The 12,543-nt window shown below is 36.6% G+C and overlaps 1 protein-coding gene across 3 annotated transcripts in view; it reads right to left on the bottom strand.

The window, feature by feature from the left end:
* Window positions 1-12,479, bottom strand: part of Phf6 (PHD finger protein 6) — a 50,162-nt gene extending 37,683 nt beyond the window's left edge. For all 3 annotated transcript variants that reach the window (XM_026405622.2, XM_077793818.1, XM_077793817.1), the window contains exons 1-3: window positions 12,348-12,479; window positions 8,238-8,421; window positions 7,891-7,992 (exon numbers count right to left, since the gene is read on the bottom strand). In XM_026405622.2, coding sequence (XP_026261407.1) covers window positions 7,891-7,992; window positions 8,238-8,375 — 240 coding nt within the window. In that variant the 5' untranslated portion in view covers window positions 8,376-8,421; window positions 12,348-12,479. The remainder of the gene's footprint in view (window positions 1-7,890; window positions 7,993-8,237; window positions 8,422-12,347) is intronic.
* Window positions 12,480-12,543: the final 64 nt, after the last annotated feature.

A 12,543-nucleotide genomic window follows, 5' to 3' on the forward strand; every position in this document is an offset into this window, starting at 1 on the left:
GAGGGGACACAAGGAACTCAGAGGACTAAGACTTAGCTAAAGTACAGTAGGAACCAAAGACTGGGACATACCTCCTCTTCAGTCAACTGAACTAGGCCAAGACTGAAATTCAGTTTGCAAAAAGTCTTAAGGAACAAATGAAGAATAGTGCTTTCACAATAGCTATAGGGGAGTAAACAGAAAATGAGGTTGCCAACTTCTAATATAGGCAGAAAGAGAGGGCTTTGGGGGGGAACATGGAATCTTGTGGCTACATAGAACCATATGGAACCCAGGGAGGAAGTGCTCTCTACAGCTTAACTCATCCAGCATTACTGTTCAATATGCACTATGCATGTCAGTAACTGACTACCAAGGTGTATGTTCAAATTTTCACAGCTAAGTACTGCACTTAACTACTCTGGAGACACTTTGCTTCAAGAAAACATCTACAAATGCACCTAGCATGTAAAAGAGGGTACAAAAAAGCAGCCATGTTCCTGAGCCTGTAAGGCAAAGAAAAAAATGCCAAAAGCATTTGGAGAAGGTGACAGGGTACCAAGGATATTTCCACAGGAGATACAAGTCAAAATAAACAGAAATAGCTTACCTTACAGTTTTTTGCTTTTTGTTTTTTTAAAGAAGCTATGTCTAACTCCAGTAAGAACTAAAAAGCTGGACAGTGCACTTGGGGCAAGTTTTCAGAGATGGCCCCAAATGCTACATAACTCTAGGTTCATTGCTTTTATAGTAAAGTCACACATGTCCAACATAGTTAGACGGCAGAGTAGCCTCTGAACTATCTGGCTGACTGACAGCTATTCAAATCATTTATTAAAAATTCCTAAGATGAATGGCACTGCATAGGAGGGTGAAACATGAACTCATAACATACTCTAATATGGAGTTTTAAAAAACAGCATTTTGGACTGGGGATGTGGCTCAAGCGATAGCACGCTCACCTGGCATGCATGCGGCCCGGGTTCGATCCTCAGCACCACATACAAACAATGCTGCTGTGTCCACCTATCTGGTGCTTTGCAGGAAAGTTTGCCAACCCCATCCAAGGGCAATGGTGTATAACTAAGGACATACATCAGAAGTTACTTGGGGGGGGGGGGGCTGGGGTTGTAGCTCAGTGGTAGAGTGCTTGCCTAGCTTGTATGAGGCAATGGGTTAGATCCTCAGCACCACATAAAAATAAATAAATAAAATAATTTATCTACAACTAAAAATATTTTTTCTAAAAAAGTCACTTGGGAACCTTTTTCAAAAGATAGCTGATTGCAAATTCCCCTTTGGTCCTTTTCCAACTTAGCAGAGTTGATTAAGTACCACTGCTCTAAGGATTTAGTAGTACTAATGGTCACTTGTTATCATCTGCCTGTGTGTGTGCAGAAAGCAAATGGAAGCACTCCCTACACTGTGGGCACCTCATTTTGCCCTTACTGAATGCTAAATGAGCCACACATGCTATACCTTAAACAGCACTGGAATTTAGTACTTATATAATATTTTTGACCACTTCTTTCTCCTTGAAACTCTTCTCCCTTTGACTTCTTTGGAATCACTCTCCTGGTGGAACATGTTTAAAATCTCACTTCTTATGGACCCTTCTGCCTTCTCAGGTACAGTGAATTGTGGTCCTCTTTCCTGGCTTTTTTGTGGCATACTTTACTTCTAAGGCTAAACTATATTTGTTCACATTGATATCCAACATATCTAGCATTGTGCTGGGTGCAGAGTATTTAATAAATAGATACATAAATTCAAACTGTAATGTACAGAAGACTTGACAAATATAATGCCTAAGGAAACCACAAAAATAACATCATACTTGGGGAATGAAGGGTGAAACCTGAAACCCTTATATTTGATTCATATACAGCTCTCCACTATCCTGAAGAAATAACCAAGCTAATTTTTCCATCTATTTCTCTCCTCCCTTTTCAAACCACTGAAAGCTGCAAACAACACTAAAACAGTGATTAACCAAAACAGGAATTTCATGCTATGCCATGACTTCCCTGGTCAATTTATACCAAGCCCATTATTAAGGCTTCACACTATTATCCAATTGAAGCCCTTTCTTTCTTGAAATTCAACCAGCAATGAATGAGTGCCCACTTACTTATTAGAATACTATTGAGCACAAAGGAGACATCAAGCACCACACTAAGTGTTCCCCATGCATTACCCCCACATAATCCTATGCTAGGCAAAGAGAATATAGTCTTACTCTCCTGGAGTCCACAGCATAATGTGGAAGAAAGGCCTGTGCATGTGTACCAAATGCAACGCATATTGTGTTGTACTTACTGTATGGCAGAGGCAACTTTGAATTCTGAGCTGAACCTCAGAAAACAGAACTTCTCTGAAGTGCTGAGAGGAAAAAGGACCGATAAACAGAGTTGGACATCAGTACATGCACAGCAAATGGACACAAGCGCACAGAAGATGTTTGGTAAAGGATTAGAGAATGAGATAAAAATGGAAAAGGTGTATTAAGACAGACATATCAAGGGCAGGCTAAAGCTTCTGGATATTATTTTGCATGTAGTTAAGAAATCATTAAATATTTTAAGTTAGGGAGGGATAGTAGCATTTACTATCTGGTGCTTTACAGAAAAGTTTGCCAACCTCATCCAAGGGCAATGGTGTATAACTAAGGACATACATCAGAAGTCACTTGGAAGGGCTGGGGTTGAGATCAAATATCAACCAGTAGTGTGCGTGTGTTGCAAAGATGGGAAGAAGAAGACTAGATATAGGGTCACATTAAGAAAGAAGGCAGAGACATCCCCGAAATAGAACTGACTTGACCTATGTGGGAAAGGAAGAATTGAAGGTAAAAGATTCAGAAAGAGAATGAGAATCAGGTTTCAAGGTGGGGAGGCTATGAATACTGGTTTAGACAGGTTAAGTTTAAGATGCCCGCAGGACATCTCTGCAGAGCAGACAAATATGCTGCCATCATATTTCATTCTGTACACTGTCTGTTGTGTGTCACTTTTCTCCTGAAAAATCCTGTTTTGCCCTTCCCTATAACCTCTTATCTGAGTTGCAATTCCTGTCTGATGTTTAATGACCCTGCAGTCTTCTCACCTTACTACTCTAATCTATTACTGTCTATCTCCATGACCTGTTTTGGTATGGCTCACCTATTTCCTGCATTCATTCCATTTTTTAAAAAATCTTATTAAGGGCTGGGGATGTGGCTCAAGCGGTAGCGTGCTCGCCTGGCATGCGTGCGGCCCGGGTTCGATCCTCAGCACCACATACCAACAAAGATGTTGTGTCCGCCAATAACTAATAAATAAATAAATATTTTTTAAAAAAATAAATAAATAAAAATCTTATTATATCTAGAAAACAGTCTTAATTTCCTAAATAGGCAAGATCCCTCCCAAACAGAATAAAAAGACACATATTATGAACTATCTTACATACATATTCATGGACTGGGGATGTGGCTCAGTAGTACAGTGTTGGCCTAGCATGTGCAAGGCCCAGGGTTCAATCCCCTGAACTGCAAAAAAAAAAAAAAAACCCACCACCACCAACAACAAAAAACCCATATTCAGATTCATGGCATGCCCAATATCTATCTCAAAGTCAGACACCCTGTTACTCTGGAGTGTCTCACAGTCCCTTGATAGTAAATAAAGACTATGCAGAACTAAGTCTTTTCATTTTCAGAAGTGTCAAAAAAAACCTTGAGGGTAGGAATCAGACAGTTTTATGAAGGATTTGTATAGGGTTTTTGTCCTAAAAATTAACAAGATAATGCTATTAGCAGAACATATTAATTAGTAGGAGTCTGAGTATGTTCTAAATTTGGCACTATTTCTATCTTCATCTAATCAATACATTTTCTTTTTTGGCAGTGCTGGGGATAGAACCCAGGGCCTCCCACAAGCTAGGCAAGCACTCTACCACTGAGCCACATTCCCAGCCTTAACCACCACATTTTTTAAAATGTGATTTTTGGTTGGGCAGCTTAAAAGACAAGTCAGTACAACCTGGTGATTAGCAGTTCTGGTTTTGGAGTTAACTAGCTCAGGATCTAAATCCCAACTCTGCCACTAACTAGCTATATGATCACAGTCAGGTTACTTAACTTTTCTGAGCCTCAGTTTCCCTGTGTAACATGAGAATGAATACTTTCCTATCTCAGTCTGATCGTGATAAATAAATAGGATCACACATTTAAAATACTTAGCCTAGTCCCTAGCACATATTAAGAATTCAAGGGCTGGGGATGTGGCTCAAGTGGTAGCGCGCTTGCCTGGTATGCGTGCGGCCCGGGTTCGATCCTCAGCACCACATACCAACAAAGATGTTGTGTCCGCCGAGAACTAAAAAAATAAATATTAAAAATTCTCTCTCTCTCTCTCCTCTCACTCTCTTAAAAAAAAAAAATTCTCTCTCTCTCTCTCTCTCTCTCTCCTCTCTCACTCTTTCTTTAAAAAAAAAGAATTCAATAAACATTAGCTATTTATATTACTAGCAGTAAAGAAAATGATCAGAGGATTTCATAAGTTATGTGAGTAAAACCTAGTTTGAAAAAGAAAGTTTAGGAGTGACCCAAGAAAAATCATCAAGCATATGAAGAATTTTTAGTAAGAAAGAAAAAAACCCAACCATTTATTTAATGGAAAGAAACAGACCTAGAATAAGTGGCTTTCAGTTAAGAGATATTTGAGTTATACAGAGGGATGAATTTCTCAACTCTAAAGAATGTTATATATTACTACTGGTCCTGTTTCAGATTACTTAGGCGGAATCACAATTTCCTGACATATTTAAGAACAGGGCAGACAAAAATCTTATCTTGGATGGCTTGTAGATAATCTTGCCTAGGGGTAAAGAAGGTGAACTAAATGGCCTCCTGAACTCTTTCTGTTCTTGCAATCTGTGATATATCTGACACTGGTACCAATTAGTAAGAGTAGCTATCCAATGTCAATCTTCTTAGTGCTTTCACCAACTAGCTTCATGCTCAAAGAGTTTATGTTCTTCAAATATGCTGCTCAAGAATCTCCTTAGACAAATTTTAAAAAGCAATGGTAACTCATAATTTTACTTGGGAATTTGCATTTCTTGGCTAGATGGCTAGAGAATAAGAATAGATGGTACAGATGTGATATCTCCATATGGCTTCAGTATGAACTGGAAATCATTCTGGAAAAACATTTATCTGTCTAAACTCTAAAAACAGGACTTCAAATGATAAAGCCTTAATACTCTGGCAAATTTTTTCTGTTCCATTTTGGTGCTATATATTTTAAAAAGATGACTATGTTCCTGCAAAATACCTTTCCTCTTCTGATCCTTTTGGTTGTTGTGAAAACCTTGGAAAACTACCTATGGCTGCAAGAATGTAAGAACTACATACATGTACCTGCTGCCTTACTGAGTGTTCCCCTCCTTACAAGGGTCTGACTAACCTGGCTGCCTAAACCCTTTCACTTCTAAGCCCTCACCTCTTCTTTCTGTCCTTATCTTTGGGACAAGCAAGCACCTTTGGAGCCAACACCAGGTACAGACTGGAATCTATCTCAAAAGCACTCAGGAGCCAGTGTTCCTGTTTTTGGTTATTTTCAATGGGTATTCATGACCTACTTTTCACCTAGAAATCCAGATGAACAGGAACCGGGGCAAACTGGCTTACAGGATAAAATACCTTAAAAAGTCAATTATGGAAGTTTCTTGTCAATTTTGTACGTAGTTTATCTAGTTACAAAAAGCTCTTCATTTTTTCTCTCTTCCTATTTGATTTACAGCCCTTCTATTGCTTAGATGAATTTATACAGGGAAAATAAAGAAGAAAACTATAATCTGGAATTTTGGTTATTTGGTATCACTTCTTTTAAAAAAATCAACAGTATATTGGAAGGAACAAAACTGAAGGCTAAAATGAGTCTTAAAAACTATTTCAAAGTGAAATACATGCTGGGTATGGTGGCATATGCCTGTAATCCCAGTGATTCAGGAGGCTAAGGCAAGATGATCACAAGTTCGAAGCCACTCTCTGTATCTTAGAAATACCATCTCAAAATAAAAAAGGATGGAGTTGTAAACCAGTGACAGAGAACACCTGAGTTTAATCCCACAGAAAAAAATGAGTAAAACATATAAATCCTATCCTCTAAATAAGTCATTTAAATTCTGACATCTGAGAAAAAGGAAAGGAAACAAAATGATATATCCAGGCTCGGAAGTGCTGCCCTTCTGAGGTATCCCTCAATGTTATATGCCAATGTTGTCAAAGGACTTCCAAAACAGTTTTTCTAAGGTAATTCTTTATATCTTTCATAGACCTTTTTAGTCATGCAACATAACTGTGTAGTAAGCAGTCATATGGCATTATCTATTTACAGTTGGTGAAACAACAAATAAGTTAATCGCTTGTATAAGGTTATATAATATTTTCTTAGCAGTTATTTAAAAAATAGCTTTGGGGCTGGAGGTGTAGTTCAGTGGTAATATGTATGCTTAGCGTTGATGAGGCCCTGGTTACCATCTGCAGTGCCAATTTTTTTTTTTTAAATAGGCCTCATGACTTGTCAGACTACCATGCTTCTCATTAGCCCACAATGATATTTACAGGATCTTATTTTTATTTACAAGCAATAACTACAGTGGTAGCCTCTATTTATCAATTACTAACTGTATGCCAAGCACCATGCTCAGTCCTATATAATGTCTCTCCTTTAATCCTGACAATAATTCTGCGAGGCAAGTACTGTCATTATCCCTTTTTTTTGGAGGCAAGGGAAACATGACCCAGAGAAATAACCTGCTATTTACAGTTTTAGGGGTAGGAAAGATAAAGGTTTGCAATTGAGGTCTCATTACAACAAAAATGGTATAACCCCTGAATTTTCATTTGTACCAATACTAACACTAGGATCTGAAACTACTTATCAAAAAAAAAAAAAAAACAACTCAAATGTTTTCTTTGAACTTATATTTCTTCAAATTGCTTTTACCCCAATACTAGAAGACTACTTTTCAAAATACATTATCCCTATCATCAAACTGTTCCCATAATCATTTCATCTGAAAATCAGCATCTCAGATTCTTTGTGAATTAGATTATCAGTGCCTAAGAACACAGATATATGTTCTGCCAAAGTCATCTTTAAAATAATAAATCATTTAACAATGAAAATTGTAAAGGTACATTTATGGATGTAATTTCAATAAAGAGCTCAAACAAGACAAATAATCAAATGAAAATAAATCTTTCAATTAATTAAATGTTTTAAAATAAACCATGTGTCATAAACACCAATTAAGATAACAGTATTTTTCCAATAGAGTGATATAAATCCTTGCCCATCTGGTTACTGGTAGTAAAGACAACTACAGGAACATTACTCTAGCACAGTTTTAGAAAAGCTCCTGTAAATTTTTCCAAAAGTTATCTGAAGTGATAAATGCTGTGTCATATAGCAGAGCCACAGTAAAATACCTTGTTCAGCAAGTGCTAACATTTCCCTCTTGAGGGGACACTGTCATCTTCATTTGTAATGACCACAATAACTTTAATGAAAGAAAAGGAAAACATACTAGAATTATGAAAAATATACTTGAATGATAATTTTAACACAAGATACATGCAAATTAAGCAAACTGCTTGTTTTCTAAGCAAACACAGCCTCTGAAAAGATTTTAATTCCTTTAGAAAAGAAAAAATTAGTTGAATAATATAAAAGTTGATTCATTCTTTTTTGTTGAGTGGTAAATAAATTAAACCCAGCATTGGATTTTGCTGGCTCAGAAAAAAAGCCTGCAATTGAAATTATACTCAGTTAATAATGCAATACACTCTAAAATAAGCAATTTCATCCTTAATGAGTTTAAAGTAATTTTTATACTCAAGAGGCAGAAATACCAACTTACCAGCTTTGTGCCTCTTTTAATTTCCTTTTGGACATCTTCAATAGAAAATCCACCAAGACTTTCATTATCGGAGTGTGATGAGACCAAAGCAGATGAAAAGAGCTATAAATCACATTTTTAAAAAAAGTTAAAGTTCACATATAAATTTATTATATAGTAAATCAATGAAAAAAATATTAAATTGAAAAAGATTTTCTAGTAAAAATGGCATAGCATTAGTGTTAAGCCATGTTTTAAAATTTTAACTGAGTGCTTTTTTTAAAAAAGTACTTGGGAATAATCATGTGTTATTAAGATTCTCTCATGAATGGTTTCAAGGTCTCTTGGTTGGCTGCCTCTATACTTACCATGCACTTATGGTGTGCTGCCACCTTCTGGTTTTCAGATATTAGTAACTGTCCACACTCCTTGTCTCTATTTGACTTACAAAAGCCACATTTGCGCTGTCTTGTAGGCCCTTTTTTCTGTTCAATTGAGCTTGACATGATTTTTAAATTGCCTTTAGAATGCCACTTTAAGTCTCAAGAAATGCTACAGAGAATAAAAATGGCAACAAAACAGTTAATTTCATTTTAATATCAGTTTATACGTATTCATGTAAGTAGTTTAATGTTTGAACTAGGTTTCAATACATACACTTAAAGTTACTGGGTAATAGATAAATTAATATTAAAACCCCCAAATGTCTCAATTTTACACAGAGAGAGAGAGAGAGAGAGAGAGAGAGAGAGACCCCTAAATAAAGTCTAGACTAATGAGAAAAATCAAACTGCTCTCAAATTTGAGGATATGTGAAATAATTAGAACTATTCTGTGAGGATTTAAAAATGCACAATAGTAAATATTCATTTGTTTGTGTAATTAATGAAAAATATTTTTCAAGTATGGTTAGGTACCCCTTCAAGGAGACAAAGAAATACAAAAACTTGAGAAAACTACAAAATATTCAGAGGGAACAGAATTCTATAATTGCACAATTTTTGGAGTCCACATATTTATAAAACAATGAAAGTAATATAAATTTACTTAACCATAACTCTGGAGCACTTATTTTTAAAATGCAAATTTAAAAAAACATGCATATGATCTTTAATAAATTAATTTTGGCTATTCTATTCCTTTTTTCAAGAAAAAGTTAAGCTTCTAATAGCTACCAAAAAATTCAGTCTTTAGGATTTCATTATTTATAAAACCACTTATATGATTGTGATTTACTTCAAGTCTGCTTATTAATTAAGTCACAAACTGACACTGGTATTCTAAATGCAGTAACTTTCATATGTAAATTAGTAATATTGTGTAATAGAAGGAAAATTTTCTGAATAAGCCTTACATTTGATTAAGTTATAATAATAGGTTATATAGTCAAACAGAAAAAGGGAAGAAAAGCTCTAACACAGTAGGTTTCAGATTTAGATCATCATTCTCAACATGGATTTTTCAGAACAATACTAAACAAATTTAAAAATCAGTTATTTGATTTGTATTTTCCCAAGTCAATAGGACTAAGCAGTTCAGAATCCCAGTTGCACATGCATCACAATCAATAAAATCTTACACTGCTGTCTTAAAATTAATGTATTAAATTCTTTCCATTTTCTATACTCAAACATTTTAATAACACCGTTGAAAAAACTGACTCACTAACACCACACTATAGTTTTCTGAGAAGCATCTGTTCACCAAGAATAGTAGTAGCAGCAGCAACACTGTATCTACAAACCATTTGGTACTATTCAATATAAAAATCTGGATACTTAATCAAAATTTAACATGAAGCCACAAAGAAAACATGTCATCTCACTCATTTATATCTAGGGTTTTCTTTTTAACAAAACTTCAAAGGCCCTGACAATCTTTGCTTTGATGGGCTTATTAAACTCTTAATGCTATCTATAATTTTAAATACCTCAGTCTTCCAAGTGGCATCAGATACTTTATAATAGTACTGAATTCATAGCACTGGCTATAAACCGTGAAACTGATTGAAAACAGGCAGCAAATACTTTCAGGATTAAAGGGGGGAAAGGACATAACAGAAACAAAAGAAACAAAAGGGGAAGTGTGTTTGCATTTGCTCAGGCAAGTATGTGTTCAGTTGCTTTATCAAGAATATAGCTGCCCAAATCTTTAGAATTATCTATACAAAATACCAAGATTCATAAATAGCACCAAAATATGCTGTCTGGGTTCTAAATTAGTATTTTTTTTTTACTACCATGCAACGAATAATAGGCACTCTGAAGTCACTGTAATGTATTCAGCATTTCTCCCGATCATCCCGGCTAGTTGAAAGGATGGCACATTATAAATCTAATCTGTACAGACATCTTTAATGTGTAATTTCTATAGAATCCTAGCACTGGCTATAAAAATGGCTTAGGATAAAGGAAATTCCTAGAGTGGAAAATCACTTTTTATTCTCAAAATTGTGAAATGTAATCCCCCCAATTCCATCCATGTTGAATTCTGCCTTTTTCACTTTATAAATAGGTACATTTCTCATCCTAATTTTGGGAACCTGGGTTTCTGGATATTAAAGATTTTAAAGAGAAAAAAAAGGTACATTTTATTTTCCCTTAAAAAGTATTTCAGCATATTTTTCCTTTAATCAGTTTAAATTTAATTTGTAAAGTGAACAGAGCCACACAAAAAGTGCAAAAAACCAATTAAAAACTTTCCCCAATGTGCAATGACTAAATGGATTTTTCCACTATAATTCAGATAATGCATCTGTGCATATCTTGCTATTTTTTTTCACAGCCTCCTTATAAAACATGAAGTGGAAAACCTCATGGAAACAATGACTCCTAGCAAAAATGTCTTTATCATAAAAATACAGACTTTTATCTAATACTGTCAATCATATTTGTGGTCTCTAGCTAAGTAGAATAAGGGCATTCCAAGGATCAATGGGGGAGTGGTCATAATGATCTACAGCTATAGGGCATTTTAATTTTAGTTTAAAAGGTTTTTCAGGGCATGCAGAGATCAAAGTTTGATATGTTCATCCAACAATGAAACCTTTTTCCTTAAAAGAAAACATCATCATGGATAACGTTACAAAACAAAAATAAGGAAGCAACAATAACTGCTTGAAAAACACAATTTAAATATATGAAAAATATAAAAGCCAGACTCATTAGGCTGAAACAATCGTACGTTTCTGATTTTATAAGATGCTGTGAAGCACCAAGGTAGAAATAACCTGAAACCTCAAGGAGAGCGTTCAAGAACCAACTCGAGAGCTCATCCAATGCCTATCTGAAAGAGCATTTTCACACACACACACACACACACACACACACACACACACAGAAAAAAAAAAAAAACTGCAGTTCCGGAAGATTAAAACATTCCACACGCAAGCAAGCTGAAATATACAGGTCAAAATACATAAAAGCGATCCTCAAAAGATGCAGTATTTCTATCAGGAAAGTTACAGTGCAGAGAAATAAACGAATAAGAGATGTACCGGAAGGGCACCTGAATTTGGTTGCACGATATTGTTACATGCTTCGCACTGCTTTTTGCGGTTATTCAAAAGGAAACTAAAGGAATTTTCCAGTTGTTTCAAACCCAAGGGTAGAGAAAGAATTTGAACTGTATGAATAAGACCTGATATTACGCAGGAAGCACATGAAAATAAAAAGGTTTTTCAAAAACAAAAGATTTTTTTAAACTTCCAAGTAGAATATCGAAGCGAATGGAAATTGCAAAAGAATACTGGGCTGTTCGTATAATAGAAGATGGTACACATAACATACTGGATCCTCTCCGTTATTTAGTCCCCAATTCACACTAGACTCCAACATCTCCCTCTAATCAAGCGCTAGATAAACTCGAAAAACTATCTTCCTCTAAAACACTTCGGCAGGTTCCCTTCAGTCGTAAAGTCAGGGTCCCCTAATCATCCTTTTCCAATCCTCACAAATCCAGGAAATATCATCCTACCACTTTCTTTACACCCCCTCCCCCAGGAGATCCTCCTCTAACACTCTTCGCTATAAGCTTTGCCCTATACATCAGTTTCATCCCTAATTCCCCCCACCCCGGAGTTTTTCCTCATTCCGTAAGGTTAACCCTCTTTCCATCCTAAAAATTCTTCCTCTCACTCTTCCCAAACTGGGAGTCTCCTTTCTTCCCAAATATGTCCTAAGCAACAGTAAAGACTAAAAATTCCCAATTTTTTCCCTCCTCTAATGTTGCGCCCCCTCCCCCGAAGTCAAGGCTTAAGCTTAACCTCTCCCTTCGCACCTCTGAAGCACTTTTCTCAGCAGCCTCTCTGCCAAGCGCCTACAATGAACGTCGCTTCTGGGGTCCCTGACAATAAAGCGAGACCACCAAGAGTCCCCCCCTTAACAACGGGCAGGGGCGGCGGCCTGGCCACCGCCATCCTCCTTGTCTTCTCCCGCCGGGCAGAGAATGGGGGGCCCCTGGGTTCCGTGGGTACTCACCAGCCGGGCCCAGAGGCGGACGGCAGGAGGGAAGCGCCAATGAGGGGAAAGAGAAAGAAGTCGGTCTAGGTTCTCCAGCAGTGCCTAAGAGCGGGGCTCTGTCGCCGGAGGTTGTTTCCTTTCATTCGAGGAGAGACGGGCTCGCGGAGCGCCCTTACGTCGCCCCCCTTGCACGCACACGACCCACACAGCGTTG

This window comes from Urocitellus parryii, chromosome X, assembly GCF_045843805.1.
Source record: "Urocitellus parryii isolate mUroPar1 chromosome X, mUroPar1.hap1, whole genome shotgun sequence".
Classification (NCBI taxonomy): domain Eukaryota; kingdom Metazoa; phylum Chordata; class Mammalia; order Rodentia; family Sciuridae; genus Urocitellus; species Urocitellus parryii.